This window comes from Egretta garzetta, unplaced genomic scaffold (genome assembly GCF_000687185.1).
Source record: "Egretta garzetta isolate BGI_Z169 unplaced genomic scaffold, ASM68718v1 scaffold38, whole genome shotgun sequence".
Lineage (NCBI taxonomy): Eukaryota > Metazoa > Chordata > Aves > Pelecaniformes > Ardeidae > Egretta > Egretta garzetta.
In genome coordinates, this window is record NW_009260667.1 from 2,783,574 (window position 1) to 2,809,442 (window position 25,869).

Sequence of the window (25,869 nt, forward strand, 5' to 3'; positions counted from 1 at the left end):
GGCCGGGGGGGGCCCGGTCCTCCGGCGCCCAGCCGCGGGTGAGCTCCTCGGGAGCGCCTTTCCTTGCAAGGGCTGTCAGGACAGGAGCCAGGCGTCGTCCGAGGAGCTGTCAGGGCAGTCGGGGGTGCTCGGTGTTTCTAAACGGGAGGAACGGGCAAGTGTAAATCCAGACGAAAAAGAAATGCAGTGGGGGGTTTTATTTTTTTTCGTGCTGCTGTGGAAGTGCTTCAATCTGAACTGTTTGTTTACCTTGAACTCTCAACTGCAGGAAATGCGCGGTTGTTTGCAATAGGAGGCGTGGGATGTAATGCTGCGCCGGTGCCTGGTATCCTGCTGTAAATGGCTACTCGATATACAGCATACTCTATATACATCCCGTAGCTGGCGAGAAAAAGAGGAAAAAAGTTAAACTGCCATCTGTACGGCTCCAAAGAAAGGAGGCTGGGGGGGGTGCGTGTGTGCTCCTTGCCAAAGGCTGTACGGTGAAACATCGGAAATCATTTACAAAATTTCCTTTTGAAGTGCTGCTTTGATTCTTTTAAGTCTTGCTGTTACGCCTGCAGGACTGTAGTGCAGCTCGAAGTTACGCACATCGATCTTTTGTTGAGTTGTTTTCTTTAAGGAAAAAAAAAAGAGAAATTGTTTAAGCAAGCGGTAAAGCAGCACATCTGCCTTCTAGCTAGCATACTTGTTATGTGAAGCTTTCAGTTGCTAAAGTACCCGTGGTTCCTGTTTTTTTCAGGTACTAAACAGGTACTCTGAACCTGATGAAAATCAGTTGGAGAGCTGTCATCTGATTTAAAAGCCAGAATATTAATGGCACGCATGAACACACACACGTGTGTGTGTGTGTATATGTGTTAGCAAAACTATGTGTCGTATTTCTAGTCTAAGGCTTGAGAGAGACAGTTTGATTGTTTTCATTTACATGCCAAGCAGTTAATTACGGAAGTAGTGACTGAGGGGAAAATAGTTCCTTTTGTTTATATTTAGAGTTACAATTTTAAAATTTATCAGCTGCGAACTTGAACCTTAATTTGTTTACATGGAACGCAAATGGAAAAAAAAACTATTTTCTTGACTTTATAAGTTGTTGGGTTTTGACATCGAGTACTTTTCAGCTCGTGAGTTACCCCAAAATGTACATTTTGCCAGCCATTCTTTAGTGAAACTAAAGAAACAAGCACGTCAATAAGGTTGAAATATGGTTCAATGAAAAAAAAAAAAAGTCCTGTTCCGTGTATCTTTATTTCTTGCATGTGAAACTTTGTCGCAAGAAAATACTTTTGCGTATCTCTATTTCCCAGACAACCCAATGCTTTCAGTAGTGCTGTTCTGTATGTTAGTACTTGTTATTTCACTTACTACTTCCAAATTGGGTGTCTGCTAAGAACACAGGGGGGGCTTGATCTCTGAAGTGCTGGTCAACTAATTCACAGTTTCTTTGTGTGTGTGCACAGAACTGAACCTTGGGAGAGAAGAATGCAGAAACTAGTGCTGAACAACTTTCTTTAGGGAATTTCAACATTGTGGCATTTGCTGGTGGCATTTTATTCCAGCTGCAGCTTTCTAGTAGGTGTGGGAATGAGTATACAGTATTTTTTAGGTTTCTTCTACAATTATCTGTCACTTCATTCCTGTTTTTCCCTGAGCTATTCTGTCTTGCCAAGTCTTCGTTCTAAGGCAATTTTTAAAAAATTTTGTGACTTGATGTAGTCTCAGTGCTTCAGTGCTCCACGTCTTAAAACGTTCATGCTGTCGGTGTGCTGCTTGACATTCAGATGAGTTTTCTTGGTTTCAGTTTTGTACTTTTAGCTTTTCTGCAATCTTTTCAAATGTTTCTGTCTTTTCGACCAAACTCTGCAGTTTGATTTCTTCAAAGAAAGACTTCTCCCATGCCAAGATGTTTCCTCCCCCTCCCCCCTTCCACAACGTAGGTGGGAAAATGTCATGCTGGCTTGGTTGCTGGTGGGGGAGCTGGGGCTTTGGGTTTTTCTCTTCGAGGCGCTGATCTTGCGCTTTCGTAGAATTCGTGTTGCTTTTGCATGAAGAGCTTGATTGTGCAGTGGTCGCCCTGAAATCAGCGGTCTACTTTTGTCCTCAGTCCAGTATCTGCTTACATTGAGGCATGTAAGTAGTTTCACTCTTGATCATATTTTTTAAACGGAGAAAACCAATTTTTCTGACCATATAGTGTTAAAAAGAGGGAAAAATAAGGCAAAGTGTTTACACAGTGACTTTAACAAAACCAGAAAGGGCCGACCTGTCAGACTCCTCTGACTGACAGCATTGCTGTATGTGACAGCCCTGTGGGAAGGCAGGGTTTAGTGTTCTTTTCTGGCCTGCTGGAAAGGACCGTTACTAATAAGTTATGCAGGAGAATCTATCTCTGTTAGCCCAAAACCACAAAGATGAGTCTTGTCTCTTAAAATCCTGTCTACTATATTTAATTCTTGCAGCAGACTTTATGTAGGTATTACTTTAATATTCTGGAAAGAATTCACATACATAGTCCAGCTCTGAAATTTACATGAATTTTATCAGTGTTAGAAAAGCTCAGCTTTGTTGGGGAAAACAGGTTGTCAGACCAGGAGAAGGCATGGGATAGCACTAGTGGTCTTATTCATAAAGACGGTATAAAAAGCAAACTTAGTGTGCACGACTATTTGTAAAAGAATCTCATTAGCAGCCTATGAATAGACTGCCTTTTGGAAGGAATGAATGTTATGGATGCTAGCAAGCTGAAAAAGTTCAGCAAGCCATTATTTTTGTGATCTGTTGACCATGGCACACAAGGGATCTCGACCTCCCGTAACACACTATGGCTGGTACTTAATCTGGGCATTACTGAATGGGTGCCCAGAGGTCACGGCACCTGAAATTCTTCAGTATGGTTAGTACGGACCGGAGACAACTCTTAAATAAATTGAAGGAGACTGATTAATATGGGCTTGTAAAACTGCGTACACTCTATTAGTTTGACCACAGCTGGCTCAACCTTTTTTGTATTACAGAACAAGACCTACTCAACACATGCAATGCTGGCTGTGTGCTTAGAGAGTTATTATAGCTCTTATGCTGGTATCAGTATTGTAACATTTTAAAAGGCACCAGCCGTGGGCTAATTAACCAAACAAAGCCACTTTTTGTTAAATCTTTTAACTATAGTTTTTATCTAAGTACCAGATGAAAATGAAAGCTTCTTTCCTATCCAGCTGCGACTTTTTACCTTTTTCCCTTCCTTTGTGGTGTCATGTCATCGCATTTTAGGGTTCCCTCAATCTAATGCTTATTCTAACCTAGACATCTTTTCTAAATTGAGTTACCTATTCTTGTGTATTTCAGAACTGTAAAAATGGAGAAATAATAGCATATTCAAGGATAATAGCTGGAATATAATCTTTTGGGTTCTATCCAGAGTTGTCTAAATCACTTTGGATTTTGTAGGGTGGTTTACTTACCTGTAAAACACAGAATCGCAGACCTTGATATTGTATGGTCTAGGCCAGGTCCACAGTATGCATGCATTTGTAACGGCATAGCTTGTCTCGCTTGGCACAGCCTGGATATTTGACAAATCCTTGATACTGCTCGGTTACATCTGGCAAGTACTGCGCATAATGATATGGGTGCTCGGTGCTATTTAGCCCTCCTAGTCAGTGACATCGTGGGCACCAACACCCCAGATCAAATATAATCACTTCCTGACGCATTGTTTGTTTGTAGATGATCTCTCTCAACTAGAGATAGTCGAAAGAAAGATGGTAAAAGCATAACACAAGAATGAATCACTGTCTTTTTAATTTTGGTTAGTCAGAGCCTGCCTGTTTGTTTTAGGTAAATGCATTTTATAGGAGAAAGCAAATACAGCAGCTTTGAACAAATACATGCTACGATGTTAAAGGATGTAAGCCAGTGCTAGCCAAATTTTTAAATTATTTTTTGAATCCATGGATTAGAAAGATCCATTCAAAATGCAGTTTTTTATAAAGTTTGCAGCAACTGAGGTAGATATCTGATGGTATTTCTGTCCTACAAAGAAATAAAATTCTGCCTTTCCAGGTCGCTCTTTTTATTTCAGATGTGGTTGATGACATGTTAAAATGTACTTGGTGATATATTATTGTAGAAAGAGCACTGGTATAATGGGGCTTGCCTGAGCACAGAGGTGCAGTAATTTAATTAAAGGCGTGGTTTAATTAAGGGTTTGAGTTGTATAAGGGCTCATTTGTCTGAACTGTTGGCACTGTGTAAACATAATAAATTGAAGTGAACTTTGCATTTCTGCACCCGTATGCTTAGGGATAGAATTAATAGGAGCATTTTAGAATCATAGAATCACAGAATGGGTTGGCTTGGAAGGGACCTTCAAAGATCATTTAGTCCAACCCCCCCTGCCATGGGCAGGGACACCTTCCACCTGATCACGTTGCTCAAAGCCCCATCCAACCTGGCCTTGAACACTTCCAGGGATGGGGCATCCACAGCTTCTCTGGACAACCTGTCCCGTTTTAAGTTGTGTTTGTATCCAAATGCTGTAACAGTGTCTTTTAACTAAATCAGTGCTCCTTTGAAAAAAAAAAAAAACAGGCCCAATCTAAAGTGTAGCTAGTATGCTTCAGTCCTGAGCCAGAAGGTACTGGGAATATAAACGGTGGCATTCAGGCCATTTAGTTTGTAGGTGGAACTGCTGTTGATGATGCCAATTGTGGCTCCACCTGCCCGCCTGCCTTTGTATGTTTGATGGGACATGATCTTAACCTCAGGTATGGGTTTGATATACTGACAACCTGTAAAAGTGATACAGTTGGGTATTTATAACCTGTAACTTACACCTTTTTTTTTTTTTTTTCTTTTAGTTGCAGATTGAAATATCATGGACAGAAAATAGTTTGGATGATGTGTCTTGCCAGTGTATCTCTGCAATTTCGATTTTAACAATGGATAAGTGTAAGCACATAGGACGTCTGCGGCTGGCCCAAGATCACTCCATCCTGAATCCTCAGAAATGGCATTGCATGGACTGCAATACTACGGAATCTGTGTGGGCGTGCCTCAGCTGCTCACATGTGGCGTGTGGAAGATACATTGAAGAACATGCACTAAAGCACTTTCAGGACAGCAGTCACCCAGTGGCATTGGAGGTAAATGAGCTGTATGTTTTCTGTTATCTCTGCGATGATTATGTTCTTAATGATAACGCAACTGGTGATCTAAAACTGCTGCGAAGTACGTTAAGTGCAATCAAGAGCCAAAACTATGAGTGCACTACTCGAAGTGGGAGGACTTTGCGTTCTATGGGTACAAGTGATGATTCTTACCTTTCACATGGTGGTGCCCAAGCCATGCTTCGGAATGAAGATCGCATGTTCACAGCTCTCTGGCACCGGCGGCGTGCGTTCCTGGGCAAAATATTCAGATCATGGCTTGAGTTGACACCTACTGGAAAAAAGATTTTGGAAGAAGAAAGGCGTCAGGAAGAAGCAGAGGAAAGAAGGGACAAAGCTAGGAAGAGAAGACAAGAGCGAAAGCGTGAGTTGAAAGCAGAGATGGAAAAGATGCCTCCAAGAAAGAGCAGTCGTTTACAAAGTCAGATTAGAACGTCCTCAGAAACAGCACCCTGCCTGCAAAAAACGTCACAGAATGTGGAATCTGTGACAGAGTTGAAAAAAACTTATACCTCAGATGAAGTAAGATTGAAAAAAATAAGTGACTCTCCAATTAAACGAAGACCCACGGTGACTCCTGGGGTAACAGGACTGAGAAACCTGGGAAATACATGTTATATGAATTCTGTCCTGCAGGTATTAAGTCACTTACTTATTTTTCGAGAATGCTTTTTAAAGCTTGATCTCAACCAAACTCAGGAACTGCTGGCAACAGCAACCAATGGTAAAACCAGATCTTCATCTAAACACCTGTCTATAGCTGCCTCAACTTTACATGTGAATGAGAACCAAGAGAAAGTAAAGGGATCATCTTCTGTGAGGCGGCCTAGTTTTTCCTCTGGATTAAGTGGAGGAGCATCAAAAAGTAGAAATATGGAACTTATTCAGCCCAGGGAGCCCAGTTCAAAGCATATTTCTCTCTGTCATGAGCTGCATACACTGTTCCAAGTTATGTGGTCTGGCAAATGGGCGCTGGTGTCTCCTTTTGCCATGCTTCATTCTGTCTGGAGACTAATTCCAGCCTTCAGAGGATATGCCCAACAAGATGCTCAGGAATTTCTCTGTGAACTTTTGGATAAAGTGCAGCAGGAACTGGAGACTACAGGGACCAGATACCCAGCTCTCATCCCTGCTTCTCAAAGAAAACTTATAAAACAGGTTTTGAATGTAGTTAACAACGTTTTTCATGGACAGCTATTAAGTCAGGTATGTTTTATAATTTTTTTCTTTTTAAGGTGTGTGATGATTTGTAGTTACGGATTTATACTGGTCAGTGATGGGCATACTTCAGAGGTTAATACATTAATAACTCTTGCGGAGGGGTGGGGAATACACAAAAAAATTTCAGAAGAATGGTCATTTGGGTACTCCTAAAACTGTCAGCAGATGAATCACCCGATAAACAGGAAAGTGTTAAATTTGGTATGTTAAAGCACTCCTTTGCAACTACTGAGAAATATCTGACTTTGCTATTAAGCACCAACTAATTTGCAGGAACAAAGAATTTACAGTTTTAAGCATCTAGCTTATCACTATAGTGATACTAGATAAAAGGTGTTAAGGAAGGTGTTAATCTCATCTAAGTGGAAACTGATTAGGTAATGCATGCCAAGCAGGGAATTATTTCGATAAATAGCTTGAATTTGAGATTCATTACTACAGAGTAGCTGCCTGTCATGATGCTATGTGCAGGAATACTACTTTTCTGTTACAACACAAAGATATAGAAGGCTCTGACACCACAGGAACCAAATTTGTGGCGTAGAGGCAACGGTTGTTTTCCTTTTTTTCTGCCTTACTACTCTCCTTTTTTTCTGCTTCTCGGCTTCCTGTTAAGTACTTCAATGTACTTACTATTAATGCATATCCCAACTGTGTGAGTGTACAAACGTCTTGAGAACTGCCTGAACAAGCAAATGCTGGGTTCTGTTGAATTCATCTAAAACCTAACCACACTGCAGCAGGAACAGAGGTTGAGAAAGTCTTGGCCCCCTGAAACTGGTCTTTAATATGCATGCACGTTACTGAGGGAGTGCAGAAACATTTAATGGATATGTTGTGTAAAGGAGTAGAGGTTTAACACAAATTAACAGGAATGTGGATGTCTGATTATTCTGACTATTCAATTGATGGTTTAATGTTTTAATATGTGAAGCTAGAAATCCAAGTGGTTTTTGACTAAGGTAGGATTGTTTACTGCTATGATATCTATAAACTTTATAATAAGATAACAGGACTTTTAAAATTAGGATTGTTTGCAGCTTTTAGGTCACCTTAGGTTTTGCATAACTACTGGAAACTGTTATATCTACCAGTAAGATCAGGTCATCCTCTACATTCCATTTGGCGCAGGGCAAGAATATTTCTGTTGGCATACTTACTTTCCTCGGGGTACTTAATATATCTTGCATCAGGGGTGTCTACTATATTACGTCATTAAAGCTTTATATTTGAAAATCATATTCCTTTCCAAAATAGTAACTTTGTTAGTAGAACAAAGTTAATTGCTTAAATATATTGACAAGGCCTGGTTGCATTCCAAGCCTTCTAATGGCTTTGATTTTTTGGAAGAATTTTGAAGGCTCTGAAGACACTACGCATTATTTCAGCACCACCACTTCTTTTACATGTTTTTAGCTTTGTTAAGTGAAGAGGCTTGTGACTAGAAACTCTCCCACCTTCCTGAAACCGGGGGTGGGGAATAGTGAGAATTCACTCAAGTGTCATTGAGTAAGACTGAAAGGGAATTAAACAGTTTTGAGCTATCCTGTGACTTCTGTGACTACAAAACACAGCTCTCTTACTGCAGCTGGTTAACGTCAGTGTGCAAAATACATCCTTGATGGAACTTCAGAATGCCTCAAGTGAGAGGAACAAGGAAAAGAGTATTGAGGCTGTTATCTGTAGTAATTTTCCCCTGGCTCATTAGGCAGTTCCCACAGACAAGTGACCAACACTACCTCCTAATGTTCCCTTTGTCTTCTGCCACTCCTTTGTTCCAGTTTAGTCTTCACTAGCACGTTTAACATGATAAATATTAAAAGCAAAAGGTAACCCCCTGAAGATTTACGTTTTCTCCTTGATAAAATTTATTCAGGTCATTTTAATGATTCAGACCCTGGTGTTTGCACATGGAAGGATGAGCTTTAAAAACTCTATTAGGCAATTACTTTCCTCTCCTCAGTAAGATTCCAGCACCATGATTTCACTAGGCATTTGTCAGAACTGGCACAAAAACTTCCATTCAGGGCTGAAGAAAAATATGAAAGACTTCTTGCTATGTCACCACATCTTAAAAGCTTTGCCCTTGTGTGCTTAATTTCACCTATAAGCTGTAACAGTAATACAGTTCATCTCTAGAAGATAGCTGGAGCCATAGCCTGCTGCATTTATTAAAAATAGGATGGGATTTTAGTCTAAAGTATTTTATAAACTACATCTTAATTCAGTGAATAAGGGGAACTGAGAAGCTTGTTTCTGTGCAGCAGTTGCCTTCTGGTTTAGGATCACTAAAGTTATTATTTATTATTCCTTTGTAGTGGAAATATTAGTTAAAGATACATGATTCTGTGAGATACTCAAGTGCAGCGAAGTCAACCTTCTTGACCTTCAAACCTCAGGAATACTATGAACTACTCTTGAGACAGTACACAGAGGATCACTTACAATGCAGATAAGCTGTGTGTTTTCTTAGGTTTCAAATTACTTTCACATGTGCAATAAAACATTTTCCCTCTTCATGCTGTTCTATTTTAACTTGAATGAAAGTCATAATTCTGAGTTTGCCATCAGTCTGTTGCTACTGAAATGGCTGCCTGGTTCAGCGCTGCAACTGAATTTAGAAGATAAGACTAAGAAATGAGAAAATTGGGTGTGTGAGATTTTATGCAGGTTACTTTTTGATATCTAGAAAGAGCTTTAGGTGATGCCAAAATTATCGCACCTTCTATATGAGTTAGTTGGTTTGGTTTTGTTATGTTTTCAGTTGTTTTAAAGTTTTCCTCATCTACTGCTTAAAATCTTTTAGTATTTTATGGATACTAAACTAGGTAATGAGTAACTCCAGGAACAGCATGAGTAGATTGCCTCTTGACTTTTTTTTTTAGCTTTGTTTTTATTTATTCTAGTATCCTTTAATACCCAGTACATCTAAGGAAAGTAGAGGTAGGATATATAGCTACAAAACCCTTCCCCTCTATTTTTTCTTTTTCACATGCTAATCTTCCTCCAGTGGTTGCCTGGAGAAAGTTGTGCTATAGCACTTACTGTGTGAAGGAGTCTGTATCTTGTAAACCTATGCTTTCAGAGGCAGATCTGCTGGAACATGGCTCATCCCTCTCAACCCAGTTGGGACTGTAAGCAGATGCCAACATGTCTATTAAAATGTCAGTTGTTTTCAGTCCCTCCGTGCTCATACTCCTGTGGAAGGTACCCACTCTCTTCGATCCTTCAGTGGGAAAGGAGAAGACACTGCACTGTGAAGTTATGTGCCAGTGGTTAAACTGACTCATACTGATCCACAGATCTTTGAAGTACACTTCAAGAGCTCGAGTAGGTTAGCTACCGTGTCTCTCAAGAGGGTTTTTTTTTGCCTTCTGTTTTCTTTAAATGGGCCCAGCTAAATAGCACAGTATGCAACCGTTTTAAAAGTATATTTATTTCAAACTTTGTCCATATTAAGCAAGGAAGTGGGTAGGTGTATTTGTAAAAATACAGAAATTGAAATATCAGATTTTAGCTTCCAAAGTAAATGTATATTTTCAGCACTGCTTTGGGAAAATTGTGTCCCACAGGCCCACAGAAATCATACTAGCAGAAACTCTGGTGTGCATAGTTACACCAGTATTAAAATTTTTGTCAGGATGATTTATACCAGGGGGAGGCAGAGAGGGAAACTAGTATGAAGTATTTGTGAAAGCTGGTCTAGACAATCTAGCTGATCTAGGAAGCTAGCCTAGCAGATCTAGGAAATGTGCAGATATTTATGCTGGCAAAATCTTATCTGTGGACATAGCTTTTACCTCTTGAACGTCAGCTTTTTAACTAAATTGGTTTACCCTTAGCATGATGTTGAGTACACAGGTTTTGATTGCTTGAAAGTTAGAGGGCCATTTTAGATCGTATTTTTGAAGATTTTAGTATTCACAAAAAGTCTGAGTCAGGACTATCAAGACATCAAAAATGGTGAAAGAATAGAAATGTGGCTGATTTGGAGGCACTCCTGACATTGCAGTATAGCGCATATACATCCCAAATGAATTGCCCAATATAACTGTCCCGTGGTTCAACCCATACAGTACAAAGCTTTCTGGAACTAAGAAGGGGTAGTTACTAAGGAAAAGAGATACTGGATGCTTCATATATATCTTGTGCTTTTGGGCCACTATGTTGGTAAAACTTCTACCACTGTTTTGGTAAAACCTTAAAAACTTTCTAAAATTCAAAATAAGCCTCTTGTCATGAGAATTACCAGGAAAAATGTCTTTTCTGTAACACAGACAGGATGATTCCCAATATTTTTACCTACTCTTAAATAATGCCAAAATAATCATTCAGATTATTCAATTTCCTAGCAGTCTTAATTTTTTGTGTGAAGAGATGTGAAGGTATATTTGAGTCTACTAATAACAAAATAACCTGTCTAAAATAGTCACTAAAGATCAAGTTATTATTTTAGAAAGCTTTTTTGTTACCAAACATTGTGTGTCTTCCTTCAGTTGCTCAGCTTTTATTCTTCATTTTTGTGATAACTTCCTGACGGTTAAGTTCACGTGCACTTGTGCACATGCACACACAAAATTGTTGGAAAAGGTTGGAAAAGACCTCTGGAAATCCTCTTGTCCAATTCTGCTTAAAACAGGGTCAGCTACAACAGGTTGCCCAGGGCTGTGTGCAGGCAGCTTTTCAGTAGCACCAAGGATGGAGACACCACAACCTCTCCAGGCAGCCTGTGCCAGCGCTAGACCATCCTGACAGTGAAAACAGTTTCTTCCTCTGTCTGAACGGCACCTCCCGTGTGTCAGCTTGTGCCCATTTCCCCTTATCCTGTCGCTGGGCACCTCTGAGAAGAGCCTGGCTCCGTCTGCTTTGCTGCCCCCCGCCGTCAGGTGGGATGGGTACGCACACGGGTAGGATCCCCCTGAGCTGCCCTTCTCCAGGCTGAGCGCTCCCAGCTCTCTCAGCCTCTTCCCGTCTGTCAGATGCTCTGAGCCCTTTCCTCACCTGTGGAGCCCCTTGCTGGACTCTCTCCACTAAGTCCATCTCTTGTACTGGGAACTGCAGCAGTGGGCCCAGCCCTCCAGCTGTGTCTCACCACAGCTGAGGAGACTCCAGCCTGTCCCAGTCCCTCTGGGTGGCAGCAAGACCCTCTGGTCTGTCAGCCACTCTTGCCTAGGTTTGTGTCATCTGCCAGCTTGCTGAGAATTCAGAAGAATTGGCTGCAGTATTGACCCCTGGGGTACACCACTAGTGGCTGGGCTCCAGCAGCATTTCATGCTGCTGACAACAACCCGTTGAACCTGGCAGCTCATTCAGTTTTCAGTCCACCTTGCTGTCCCATTTATCTAGCCAGCACTTCATTTTTTTCTGTGAGGATCTTATGGGATACAGTGTTGAAAGCCTCACTGAAGTCAAGATAAATAACATCTGCTGTTTTCCACTCATCCACTGGTTATCTGTACCAGTCATCTCATTGTAGGAGGAAGGCTATGGTGTTGTTCAAGCATGATTTTCCCATCGTAAATCCATGGTGGCTGCTCCCAGTCATCATTGTATTCTTAACATCTTTGGAAATAGTTTCCATGTTTTGCTCCATCAGCCTTCCCACAGATGAAAGTGATGCTGACTGCCTTGTAGTTCCCCAGATCCTCCTCCTTGGAAGACAGGAGTGTCACTTGCTTTCTTCCTGCCCTCCCCTTGTTGCCATGACCTTGCCAGGACTGGATGAAAACCAGCCTTGCAACAGAATCAGCCAGCTCCCTCTATTCTCACAGTTTAATCAGGGATAGCTTCTAATTCAAGACAAGCAGAAGGAGAAGGGCAATCAGTATTTTCTGTGGCTAAAAAAGACCCAGTAAGGAAGGGGAAAAAATAAGGTTTGTGCTGATTTATGTGAAAGCAGCTTGGGTACCTAATTTGAGGAAGAAAATGGATGTTGAATTATGAATATAATATTTTACTGAACTGGCACATATCGCAAAGCAGTAAGTAGTTGTTGATTTCTTTATAGACTGTTGTTGAGTAAATTCAAATTTAATGCAAGTGATCAAAGAAATACGTAGACAATGTCATTTTAACATCTTTTTTGAGTGGTGAGGAACCCTTTAGAAACTATTTGGGGTGGGTTTTGCAAGTCTTCTGAGGATTCCACTGCTTTTAGATCTGGTGCCTTAGGTAAAAGCTCTTTAAATTTCTGTTACAGCAACACCAAACGTAGCAGTGCAAGTGAAGAGCAGTGGCTGGGCCGATTCAGTAATGAGTTTCCTCTGCAGCGAAGTTTTGATTAGTTTCCGTTTCTTCTTAGGACAAACCTGTCTTGGGCTGTGAGGGTTTTTCCCAGTAATTCACCATTTATCATAGCAATGCCTAGTAAGAACTAGCTTCTGATATCTCTAGGCATACTGAAAAAAAAAAAACCCCAAATGGTTTGATTATTTCCTGATCATGTTTAAGATGGAATCTGAGCAAAATGCCTCCCCCAGCCTGGCTCAGCATGGCAGAATAACAGTGTGCAGTGCTCAGAGAAATGAATGGAGTCAAGTAGGTTCTAACCAATGTATTATGTAAACTGTGTTTAAAGTTTTCAAAGGCAGTGCCTCTCCTTGCAAGTCTTGCACCATTTACTTGCGCAACCGGTGTCTTTCAGGACAGATTGGCTGAGTGAAGGGGAAATGTGCAATCTTTGGGTTGTTTGAAGCCCTTCAGTTTTGGGTAGTATGCTGTGAGTTAAAGTTTGGGGAGAATGCTGAGGGTGACTTGTGCTGTGCTGAGTATTAAGTCTCTCGCTCAATAAATAGACTGTTAAAAACTATGAGAACTTCAGGTGGTTAATAGGAGGATTTGCACTTAAACCAATCCATGACCTGTATACTGATTTCTGTATTCTGGTATTAGTCTCTGTGCTTTTATGTGTAGCCTGAATCACAAAACGGTTGTCGGGTTGCTTTCCAGCTAGATGAAGGTGAGTTGTCGGTGTGCTTTCCAGCTAGATGAAGGTGACATCTTAAGTTAATCTATAGGAGGCCATTGAATCACGGACCATGGTTTGCTGTGGTTATGCTTATGTTATTCTGTTGAATAGATACAGATAATTTTGGTGATGCTGTATGCTCATCACTACAAAGTTTAGGTTTTTTTATAACTGAAGAAATACAGTATGGACTGTCATGTAGTATTCCATATTATAGCAGTATTCTAGAAATCCCCTTCAACTTCGATTCCTTTGCTGTGGAAAAATTAAAAATTCAATATATGTCTCATATAGTGAAAACTTAAGTAGCAGAAGCACAAAAATGGGTCTGGCCGTGTAACTATTCTTAAAAACCAACAAAGAATCAGAGTAGGGGTGGTAACAGTTGCCTTCCTTCCATGCAAGTGGAGGGAATGTAGGCAAAACAGTTGATGATGGAGCTGGCTTCTTCTGCAGCAATATGTTAACTATTCTCTTTGGCTGCATTTAGGCTGAATGCCATCGGGGCAGTGGCTGTCCATCAAATTGTTGTGGGCACAATGATGCTTGCCTGAGCGGCCTCCATGCTTAGCTTAAATCAAGCAATTTGATCCAGCTCTTTTCAGTCTGGCCTTTGGCCCATGATTGAATACTGTGCTTTAACCAAACAATTGGATATAGTACCCGTGTTTCAAGGCATGAGAGGGTGGTCAGGGCAGAACATAAGGTAAGAGTTTTCAGACTAACTAAAAACAGTAAAGTACTTTCTTTGCTCTGACTTAAACTTCTCATGTAGCTGTGTTATAAATGACAGCATTAAGGCTTCCTAACATAACATTCTGTAATATAGGAATATAACGAGGAGGTGAAATCAAACTCTGAATTTGTAAAATATAGTCATAAAGAGATACACGTCACTAACGAGATTGCTAGTGCAGACTCACTTCCCTATCTCTGTTGTGCATACTCATACCATAAAAAAGTTACATTGGACAGATACATAAAATTTTTGCCAGCCCTTGAGTTCATGTTTGGGGTTTTTTTTTTGGTTTGTTTTTGTTTTTTTTTTTATAAAAACCTCGTATCTTGTTCAACCAACTTTTGAGCGATTTATACAATTTCAGTGGTTTTCATGAAAAATCTGTGTTGTACTGTGAATAGCAGTGGAGCATGAGATAAAGGAGTCCCATTTAGGACAGAAAGAGAAGAGGTGGGAGTGTTGTGTAGCCTGCGCTGATGGATTCCACAGAAGGGTAGGGATCCTCCTACTCGTTGAGTAATCCAATTTGTAAGCTCAGGCCTGGCTAAGAAAAACACTTCCAACCTTTGTTCCAGCCCTGACTTACCTCTCATTTACCGTTGCATGAGAGCGTGCACAGGAGCAGTTGGCGCACTACGGCCGACACGGGTGGGTGTACGCTTATCCGAATGCGTCAGGTGACTCGGCTGTTGGCAAGTATGCAGATCCCAGATAACTCTGAAGAGTTCGACTCTGCTGCAGCGTCATGGTGAGGAGGAGCATCTTGCATTTGAGGAAATAAGTGCGGCTCTGTATCAGTACAGGATTTTGTCAACACAAATCAGCTTGCTCACAGTTGCACGACGAGATGAGAAGCAGCGCTGTCGCACCAGTTTTATCTTTTTTTGGTTTTTTGAGAGGCAAAAATTGGAAGCTGGATCTTTTTCTTTGGGATAGTCCTTGTTAACTAGTTGGGAAAGAGGATCTTAAAAAAACCTTAGATTGTTAACATTAACACTAAATTTAAAACCTCAGAACTTGTTAAAATTATCTGTACTGAGTTCACGCGTGTACTTCATCCTGAGCCTGTTAATCTTCAGTGTGCATTCATGCGCAACAAACTCTCAAGTAACTCGTCAATTAAATAAAATTTTGGCCCAACAAAATCGCCCATTTGTACAGCAGAAATCTATTAGTCATTCTGTGTTATGCTGGAGTTAGCTTGAACTGAGGCCAAACATATCATTTTGTCTCCAAGTCCAGATTCCAGCTCTGAATTACTAATAGTTTGTGGCTTTGAAACATTGCCAGATGTTAGCACTTACAAAAGAAGCTCCTGTCAGTGTAAATTAAACCAGAAGATTCTCCTCTTTTTTGCCATGTAAGTTCAAAGTTTTGTTTTCTAAGAACAAGGTAGTGGCGTTTTCTTCTTCACAGAACTTAAAGCAGCTGACAGCTCTCCTAACTCCACTGCTAAACATGTATGCTGGTACACAAAGACACATGGGCATTAGGTAGCTAATGCATAGAACTTGTATAAGCTGTTGTAGCTAATGAATGCATTAAATAAATACTCACAAGCACACCTAGGAGGAAGGTACCGTAAGGTGACAGATCTGTGCTTACACAAATGATCATGAAATAACAGACAAAGCAGGGTGAATAATTGCGTAACAGCAAACCTTCGGAGGAAAACAAAGGTCTTGAGCAAAACTGAGTCTATTTTTACACTTGTGTAGGCTTACTAACCTAACTGAAGAGAACCACACTGAATCTATGTAGACACATAGGCGTGCCTGTGAAATAGCAATATTTGGATCCCACGTGGATTTTCATTCCTTTATTACTACGTCTTTGTATTAGTTGTTCCAAACAACTTGTGGTATTTTCCTAAATGGGAACTATGCTTAGAGGGGTTTCATTTGGCAACTGTTTACTCTTGTGGTGCAAACTTCAGGAGATATTTGATACTCCATTTACTGTAAAACGTGAATGGTGGTATCTCATCACACCCGGCTGATCCATAACAGTGTCTTGACAGTCGCTCCTCTATGAAAATTTTGAGTTCCTTTAATCTTTTTGGTGGGAAAGTTTAATTGTTGGGGAACGGGGTGGGAACATGTTGGGATGCTTATGGAAGATCTTTCAAAGCTATCTATCTGAGCCCAGTCAAAATTCAACTTGTTTTCAGAATGCACCTTTTTTAGAGCAGTGAGGTTAGAGCTGCTTGAGTTAGTGATCCACTGCAACTTATAAGCTGATAAATGCATTAAGAGTAGAAAATTCAGGTAATTACTCTCAGGATCACATTGTACCTTGTTGCATTCAGCATACCAGGGTGAACATATCTTTAGTCTCATGCACACACACTTGATATTTACTGGTATTTTAGAGCCTTTATGAGCTGTGCTTGTTACAGTCTAAATGGAGTTTCACTGCAGCGTAGGTTGGACCATGGAAGTGTGGAGGTCCTTTGGAGGAAGACTCAGATGATGTGATGCTCTACTCCTTGTTGCCATGACCTTGCCAGGACTGGATGAAAACCAGCCTTGCAACAGAATCAGCCAGCTCCCTCTATTCTCACAGTTTAATCAGGGATAGCTTCTAATTCAAGACAAGCAGAAGGAGAAGGGCAATCAGTATTTTCTGTGGCTAAAAAAGACCCAGTAAGGAAGGGGAAAAAATAAGGTTTGTGCTGATTTATGTGAAAGCAGCTTGGGTACCTAATTTGAGGAAGAAAATGGATGTTGAATTATGAATATAATATTTTACTGAACTGGCACATATCGCAAAGCAGTAAGTAGTTGTTGATTTCTTTATAGACTGTTGTTGAGTAAATTCAAATTTAATGCAAGTGATCAAAGAAATACGTAGACAATGTCATTTTAACATCTTTTTTGAGTGGTGAGGAACCCTTTAGAAACTATTTGGGGTGGGTTTTGCAAGTCTTCTGAGGATTCCACTGCTTTTAGATCTGGTGCCTTAGGTAAAAGCTCTTTAAATTTCTGTTACAGCAACACCAAACGTAGCAGTGCAAGTGAAGAGCAGTGGCTGGGCCGATTCAGTAATGAGTTTCCTCTGCAGCGAAGTTTTGATTAGTTTCCGTTTCTTCTTAGGACAAACCTGTCTTGGGCTGTGAGGGTTTTTCCCAGTAATTCACCATTTATCATAGCAATGCCTAGTAAGAACTAGCTTCTGATATCTCTAGGCATACTGAAAAAAAAAAAAACCCAAATGGTTTGATTATTTCCTGATCATGTTTAAGATGGAATCTGAGCAAAATGCCTCCCCCAGCCTGGCTCAGCATGGCAGAATAACAGTGTGCAGTGCTCAGAGAAATGAATGGAGTCAAGTAGGTTCTAACCAATGTATTATGTAAACTGTGTTTAAAGTTTTCAAAGGCAGTGCCTCTCCTTGCAAGTCTTGCACCATTTACTTGCGCAACCGGTGTCTTTCAGGACAGATTGGCTGAGTGAAGGGGAAATGTGCAATCTTTGGGTTGTTTGAAGCCCTTCAGTTTTGGGTAGTATGCTGTGAGTTAAAGTTTGGGGAGAATGCTGAGGGTGACTTGTGCTGTGCTGAGTATTAAGTCTCTCGCTCAATAAATAGACTGTTAAAAACTATGAGAACTTCAGGTGGTTAATAGGAGGATTTGCACTTAAACCAATCCATGACCTGTATACTGATTTCTGTATTCTGGTATTAGTCTCTGTGCTTTTATGTGTAGCCTGAATCACAAAACGGTTGTCGGGTTGCTTTCCAGCTAGATGAAGGTGACATCTTAAGTTAATCTATAGGACGCCATTGAATCACGGACCACGGTTTGCTGTGGTTATGCTTATGTTATTCTGTTGAATAGATACAGATAATTTTGGTGATGCTGTATGCTCATCACTACAAAGTTTAGGTTTTTTTATAACTGAAGAAATACAGTATGGACTGTCATGTAGTATTCCATATTATAGCAGTATTCTAGAAATCCCCTTCAACTTCGATTCCTTTGCTGTGGAAAAATTAAAAATTCAATATATGTCTCATATAGTGAAAACTTAAGTAGCAGAAGCACAAAAATGGGTCTGGCCGTGTAACTATTCTTAAAAACCAACAAAGAATCAGAGTAGGGGTGGTAACAGTTGCCTTCCTTCCATGCAAGTGGAGGGAATGTAGGCAAAACAGTTGATGATGGAGCTGGCTTCTTCTGTAGCAATATGTTAACTATTCTCTTTGGCTGCATTTAGGCTGAATGCCATCGGGGCAGTGGCTGTCCATCAAATTGTTGTGGGCACAATGATGCTTGCCTGAGCGGCCTCCATGCTTAGCTTAAATCAAGCAATTTGATCCAGCTCTTTTCAGTCTGGCCTTTGGCCCATGATTGAATACTGTGCTTTAACCAAACAATTGGATATAGTACCCGTGTTTCAAGGCATGAGAGGGTGGTCAGGGCAGAACATAAGGTAAGAGTTTTCAGACTAACTAAAAACAGTAAAGTACTTTCTTTGCTCTGACTTAAACTTCTCATGTAGCTGTGTTATAAATGACAGCATTAAGGCTTCCTAACATAACATTCTGTAATATAGGAATATAACGAGGAGGTGAAATCAAACTCTGAATTTGTAAAATATAGTCATAAAGAGATACACGTCACTAACGAGATTGCTAGTGCAGACTCACTTCCCTATCTCTGTTGTGCATACTCATACCATAAAAAAGTTACATTGGACAGATACATAAAATTTTTGCCAGCCCTTGAGTTCATGTTTGGGGTTTTTTTTTTGGTTTGTTTTTGTTTTTTTTTTTATAAAAACCTCGTATCTTGTTCAACCAACTTTTGAGCGATTTATACAATTTCAGTGGTTTTCATGAAAAATCTGTGTTGTACTGTGAATAGCAGTGGAGCATGAGATAAAGGAGTCCCATTTAGGACAGAAAGAGAAGAGGTGGGAGTGTTGTGTAGCCTGCGCTGATGGATTCCACAGAAGGGTAGGGATCCTCCTACTCGTTGAGTAATCCAATTTGTAAGCTCAGGCCTGGCTAAGAAAAACACTTCCAACCTTTGTTCCAGCCCTGACTTACCTCTCATTTACCGTTGCATGAGAGCGTGCACAGGAGCAGTTGGCGCACTGCGGCCGACACGGGTGGGTGTACGCTTATCCGAATGTGTCAGGTGACTCGGCTGTTGGCAAGTATGCAGATCCCAGATAACTCTGAAGAGTTCGACTCTGCTGCAGCGTCATGGTGAGGAGGAGCATCTTGCATTTGAGGAAATAAGTGCGGCTCTGTATCAGTACAGGATTTTGTCAACACAAATCAGCTTGCTCACAGTTGCACGACGAGATGAGAAGCAGCGCTGTCGCACCAGTTTTATCTTTTTTTGGTTTTTTGAGAGGCAAAAATTGGAAGCTGGATCTTTTTCTTTGGGATAGTCCTTGTTAACTAGTTGGGAAAGAGGATCTTAAAAAAACCTTAGATTGTTAACATTACACACTAAATTTAAAACCTCAGAACTTGTTAAAATTATCTGTACTGAGTTCACGCGTGTACTTCATCCTGAGCCTGTTAATCTTCAGTGTGCATTCATGCGCAACAAACTCTCAAGTAACTCGTCAATTAAATAAAATTTTGGCCCAACAAAATCGCCCATTTGTACAGCAGAAATCTATTAGTCATTCTGTGTTATGCTGGAGTTAGCTTGAACTGAGGCCAAACATATCATTTTGTCTCCAAGTCCAGATTCCAGCTCTGAATTACTAATAGTTTGTGGCTTTGAAACATTGCCAGATGTTAGCACTTACAAAAGAAGCTCCTGTCAGTGTAAATTAAACCAGAAGATTCTCCTCTTTTTTGCCATGTAAGTTCAAAGTTTTGTTTTCTAAGAACAAGGTAGTGGCGTTTTCTTCTTCACAGAACTTAAAGCAGCTGACAGCTCTCCTAACTCCACTGCTAAACATGTATGCTGGTACACAAAGACACATGGGCATTAGGTAGCTAATGCATAGAACTTGTATAAGCTGTTGTAGCTAATGAATGCATTAAATAAATACTCACAAGCACACCTAGGAGGAAGGTACCGTAAGGTGACAGATCTGTGCTTACACAAATGATCATGAAATAACAGACAAAGCAGGGTGAATAATTGCGTAACAGCAAACCTTCGGAGGAAAACAAAGGTCTTGAGCAAAACTGAGTCTATTTTTACACTTGTGTAGGCTTACTAACCTAACTGAAGAGAACCACACTGAATCTATGTAGACACATAGGCGTGCCTGTGAAATAGCAATATTTGGATCCCACGTGGATTTTCATTCCTTTATTACTACGTCTTTGTATTAGTTGTTCCAAACAACTTGTGGTATTTTCCTAAATGGGAACTATGCTTAGAGGGGTTTCATTTGGCAACTGTTTACTCTTGTGGTGCAAACTTCAGGAGATATTTGATACTCCATTTACTGTAAAACGTGAATGGTGGTATCTCATCACACCCGGCTGATCCATAACAGTGTCTTGACAGTCGCTCCTCTATGAAAATTTTGAGTTCCTTTAATCTTTTTGGTGGGAAAGTTTAATTGTTGGGGAACGGGGTGGGAACATGTTGGGATGCTTATGGAAGATCTTTCAAAGCTATCTATCTGAGCCCAGTCAAAATTCAACTTGTTTTCAGAATGCACCTTTTTTAGAGCAGTGAGGTTATTGCTGCTTGAGTTAGTGATCCACTGCAACTTATAAGCTGATAAATTCATTAAGAGTAGAAAATTCAGGTAATTACTCTCAGGATCACATTGTACCTTGTTGCATTCAGCATACCAGGGTGAACATATCTTTAGTCTCATGCACACACACTTGATATTTACTGGTATTTTAGAGCCTTTATGAGCTGTGCTTGTTACAGTCTAAATGGAGTTTCACTGCAGCGTAGGTTGGACCATGGAAGTGTGGAGGTCCTTTGGAGGAAGACTCAGATGATGTGATGCTCTACTGTAAACAGCTTTAGCTGGCTTTTAGAAGACTGCATTGCAGATCAACACATAATGTCTTGCCATTGCAGCGTAGAAGAGCTACTGCTTTTAACTTTTCTAAACATTGAATGTTATAAATTAATTTTCCTCTGCTGTATTATCTGCATTTTCCAGGTTGACTTTGACTCATTGCACTTCTTGGTGTTTTGTTTATGTTGTCTTACCGCTTGTCCTTTCCCTAGTGTGCCGATGGATCCACTTACTGAAAGAAGAAATAAATTATTTTTACCTGTTAATTTTTCTTTGAAGAAGTGTGCTTCCTAATCCAGGCTTCCCTGGAAGACTTACAAAGTAAGAAGGATATGACTTTAAAAGCCCCAGCTGTTTTTTGTTGTTGTTGTTGTTTTTTTACATTAACCTAAACTACACTTCCTCTCTTTCATGGAAATTTTCCTTCTGGAGTGTTTCTTTTCAGAGAAAAGACTCCCGAGACTCCACCAGCTGCTTTCTCTTGGACAGTCTCGGACAGACCATTTTGACGGTGCTTTTGTTTCCCAGTAAAACATAAGAACACTTACCTATTTGTGGTAACAGTATTGGACATGCTGCTTCGGCGGAAAGAAATTAGGTGTATCATCTCTTGTTAAATGACTACGTCACTATGTCTTGTCTTTGGTTGCATCAGTTATCTCTAGGAATTTTTTTTTTTTTTGAGCTATGTCATGGCACACTTTTAGCAAAGTAAGTTTTTGAGTGTAAGCAATTGGTGAAATACTGTTTTACAGGTTACATGTCTTGCCTGTGACAATAAATCAAATACCATAGAACCTTTCTGGGACCTGTCCCTGGAGTTTCCTGAGAGGTATCACTGCAACGGCAAGGAGATGTCGACTCAGTATCCGTGTCTGCTGACAGAAATGCTGGCCAAGTTTACAGAAACGGAAGCTTTGGAAGGAAAGATATATGCATGTGATCAGTGCAACAGTGAGTAAAGGCAGTATGTACTCATGCATATGTTCTCTGGGTAAAATATAGCGTAAACTGACTGTGAAAGCATGGAAGGAAAATACTAAAAGTCTTAAAAGTATGTTGCAAACAAAGTCCTGGTGTGGTCACGTGACAGCTGTTACCCACCATCTAGAAGATGGAATAGTTCAAAGGACGTTTGAAAGTGTGATGCTTCTCTTAGATAAAGTCTGATCACACACTAATGGGGATTCTGATGCTCCCAGCTGAAGAACCCATCAGCTTTTTAAATTAAGGTGACTAACCTAAGTGACCACAAGTATTTTATACTTGCATCATAAAATAATCCTTGCAAAATGGCTCTCAGAGTGTATCCTTTTTAAGGAGGCACATACAGCAGCTATTTAGGTCCACACAAATTTGGTGGATAAATCTTAGACTGAAATACAAGGCTGTTATCGAGATTTGTATTGTGTAACTGTGTGTTTGGCCTCAGCAAAACGAAGGAAGTTTTCTTCTAAACCAGTTATACTCACAGAAGCTCAGAAGCAGCTTATGGTGTGTCGACTACCTCAGGTTCTCAGATTACACCTTAAACGGTTTAGGTAAGTAGTACCACAACAAACAGTGTTGCAAACTGACCAGTTCAGTCCTGCTCTTCCATTGTTTGGGACCAGTGTTTTTCAGCATCAGTTTCATTTCCCTTTACTCCTGTGATGAGAAAGAGTTATTAGCAACTTCCTTTTCTTCTTTAATGTAAACCTCAGTAAGATGAGAACTGACCTTTTGGATTCCAACTACTTGCTGCTTTAATACCGAAATTATTTCATCCTTCTTTTCAGTCAAAACCTACTAACCTTGCTGGGAACCCTGTTGGTAAAAATTAATCTTGTGTTATCTTCCGGTAGAGTAAATGCTCATATTCACCACTGTACAAACCGAGATTGTATTCAGTGGAAGTCTCATGTAACCTTCATGTAAGCAAACACATTAATGCATTAGCTCCAGGGTAAGGAAGCGGAGACGGCGTCTCTGCAAACTCTTTGTCCACGCATTAGTACAGAGTCTGTCCCGAATACAAAGCAAACTGAAAATGAGATAGAATAAGTGAGAAATATCCGTGAGATAGAATGTGTGGGAAGCACACACTCACCACTAACCAGAACTTAAGACAGGTATTTCAGAAGATGGGAATAGTAGGTACCGTAGACAGATTTTAAAAGGTCTTGAAATAAAGGAGAAGTAAAAGAGGAAGCCTAGAATAAAAGTGTGCAAATTAGCATTTGTTTTGTGCACAAAGACAACAGTGAAGATAACACTTGTTATGTTAAAAGATAACTCAGGATGCTGTGTTCTTTCTTTGAAAAAAATGTTTTCATTTGTCTTAACTTCCCAGGTGGTCAGGACGCAATCATCGTGAGAAGATTGGCGTACATGTTCATTTTGATCAAATGCTGAACATGGAGCCTTACTGCTGCAGAGAATCCCTCAAGTCCCTCCTACCCGACTGCTTTATTTACGACTTGTCTGCTGTGGTAATGCATCACGGGAAAGGATTTGGCTCAGGGCACTACACTGCCTACTGCTACAATTCCGAAGGAGGTAGGAACCAGCTGTGGACTCAGGAGTGTGGGAGAAAGGGGCGTTTGGCACTTCACATCTGATCAGCGTACTGCCTTTTCTCAAACGCAAGAGGGAGTCACTTGTAGGGAATTGCAGTTCTGTAGCCCAAAACAGTTCCATTTTTGTAGTGCCTTGTTAAATGCGTTCTGGCTGTGAACTCTCATAAATCCGAGGAAGCTAAGCTGGGCTTTTAGAATGTAGAAGCAGATAGACTACATCAACTGAAACAGTGTGCTACTTCTACACAACTTGTTAAATGGCACTTGCTAATTAATTATTAAATACGATGCGGCTACCTCAAATCACTGTCCTGATGACTTTTTTTGGTGTATTTCTTCACTGCAGGATTTTGGGTACACTGCAATGATTCAAAACTCAACATGTGCACTATGGAAGAAGTATGCAAGGCTCAAGCTTACATTTTGTTTTATAGCCAACGACTTACTCAGGCAAACGGACGTGGTAAAACACCATTTCCTAGCACAGCTGAAAGTCAGCAGCATGCAGAATCAGCTGACTGTTCCATGGGCGACAGTAGCAGCTAATCCAAAGCCAGTTAACTGTGCGTATGGGAAAAGTTTGAATTGTCAAAACTATATATTTTAAAATGAAAGTACAGTATTGTACTTTTTTTACTTTCAAGCCGTGTACAATGTTTATATACTTTTGTATTAGTTAAAGGACTCTCTACAATTGTTAGCAAAAGTTTTTATTGACAGTGACTTTCTAAGTACCTAGAATTTCAATACAGCTATTTTTTTAAGAAAAAGATTGCTATTTGCATTTAACTCTTACCTCAGGCTGGTTTTTTAAGCTGGTTTTGTATTTTGATAATCTTTGAATTGGTTTAGAAAAATGACTTTCAATGGGCAACTGATGTTTCTCTGGTTAATTTCCTATATATGCTTGTGTACAGTTTGTAGTCTAGTTCTAATGATATCATGATTCTTACTGTCTGCAGGAATTGCTACTAGGTCTTAGAATATTAACATTCACCAGCAAGGAATGTTTTACATGTCGAATAGCAACGGAACTTTTCATAGGAAATTTTCTGTATATTCTTTATGACTAAAGTGAAATTAATTTGCAAGTGTCAAAGGAGCCTTCAGGGGAGCTACACTAAAGAGACATTGATAGAATTTCTTAAGATCTGAAATTAAGGAAATGGAGCTCGTACTTCTTTTCTTCTAAGTATGTAAGAGGGATGTTTAATAGCACAAGAATGTATCTGTACCAACACTTCCATGTTTTAGCCTTAAGAAGTCTGACAAAACTCAAGTGCCAAATCCAAAGTAGTAACTTTGACAACTAGGGGCTTTTTACTCCAATAACTTGAAAAGCTTTCTTTAAAAAAAACACAATAGCAAAACCACACTCGCTTACCCCACTGTCATTGCTACAAGAACGTTGGCACCCCCTTCCTTGCATCGGACAAGCTTGTTTTAAATTGTACCAAGCATTGTCTGTTTCAGTAATCTCTAACACAAACCACTGAAAAGAAGCTGTACAACTTGTATGAAAGCATTTTCACTCTGACTGGTTTCATTAGCTACAACTGCTGTACCTTCTCCACAGTCCTACCACTAGCATTAACAGAACTGTGCACTGGGGAGAATCTAACATGCAGGAATTATCAGTCGTTCTCCGCAGACAGTAGTTAATGCCAAGTAAATTTTAATTGTGAAGTTATTTTGCATAAGTCCTATGCACATTGTTACCTCATCTTCTGCAAAATTTATACCTCAATAAAATGCCTTGATGTGGACAGAAAACCATGTGTGTACTGGAATTAGTTCCTACATTAACATTACTTTTTTTTTTTTTTTAAATTGTTTTTAAACTTTGTCTAACACGGGTTAAGGCATTAACCGTAAGACCGCTGTGGCCATTTGTCGCTGATTTAACAGCTGGCTTTATTTATGACTTTTCCTACCATTTCTGTCTCTATTTCTGAAAGATGCCACATTATAGTGAGCATACAGTGGCCTCAGATCTCAAACTTTCTTCGCCTTGTGCTTATCCTAATGAAGTCTGCAAAAGCAGTTTGGTCTTTTTTTTTTTTTTTTTTTTTTTTTAAGCCAAGAGCCACCTGCTGAATTGAGCTGGTCTGACAAATCTGCTTGTTGTAGCTGTGCTGCCTTTCAGATACTTTCCGTCTCTGCTGTCCTTTCTGGCGAGGAGATAAATGCAGTTTAAATACTTCTTTCTACTTACAGGTCGTTCAGGGGAATAGAAAGGAAGGGGAAAGAGGTG

At 40.2% G+C, this 25,869-nt stretch overlaps 1 protein-coding gene and 1 long non-coding RNA gene across 7 annotated transcripts; one reads left to right on the forward strand and one right to left on the reverse strand.

Annotated features, from left to right (window-relative positions):
• Positions 1-9: 9 nt before the first annotated feature.
• LOC118452966 lies at positions 10-15,063 on the reverse strand. 2 transcript variants are annotated; one of them, XR_004842849.1, is made up of 4 exons: positions 14,682-15,063; positions 5,322-5,442; positions 3,462-3,740; positions 10-615 (listed from the first exon to the last, which is right to left on the reverse strand). It is a non-coding gene; the product is annotated as an uncharacterized LOC118452966 (long non-coding RNA). The 2 variants fall into 2 exon arrangements; XR_004842850.1 differs by lacking the exon at positions 3,462-3,740.
• Positions 21-25,357, forward strand: USP44 (ubiquitin specific peptidase 44). Of its 5 annotated transcripts, none has more exons than XM_035901038.1 (6): positions 21-38; positions 4,860-6,374; positions 21,813-22,011; positions 22,490-22,598; positions 23,390-23,595; positions 23,962-25,357. In XM_035901038.1, the coding sequence occupies exons 2-6, from the start codon at positions 4,941-4,943 to the stop codon at positions 24,159-24,161; spliced, it is 2,148 nt and encodes a 715-aa protein (XP_035756931.1). In that variant the 5' UTR covers positions 21-38; positions 4,860-4,940; the 3' UTR covers positions 24,162-25,357. The 5 variants fall into 5 exon arrangements, with proteins under 5 accessions (XP_035756931.1, XP_035756928.1, XP_035756929.1 ...); XM_035901035.1 differs by lacking the exon at positions 21-38 and adding an exon at positions 622-2,130; XM_035901036.1 differs by lacking the exon at positions 21-38 and adding an exon at positions 622-1,572.
• The last annotated feature ends 512 nt before the right edge of the window (positions 25,358-25,869 follow it).

What these genes read in the sequence shown, in the direction of transcription:
- USP44 (XM_035901038.1), top strand. Translation starts at nt 4,941, where the DNA reads ATGGATAAGTGTAAGCACATAGGACGTCTGCGGCTGGCCCAAGATCAC. An exon ending in ATGGACAGCTATTAAGTCAG is followed by an intron (nt 6,375 to 21,812) that starts GTATGTTTTATA and finishes ACTGTTTTACAG; the next exon opens with GTTACATGTCTTGCCTGTGA. An exon ending in TTACACCTTAAACGGTTTAG is followed by an intron (nt 22,599 to 23,389) that starts GTAAGTAGTACC and finishes TTAACTTCCCAG; the next exon opens with GTGGTCAGGACGCAATCATC.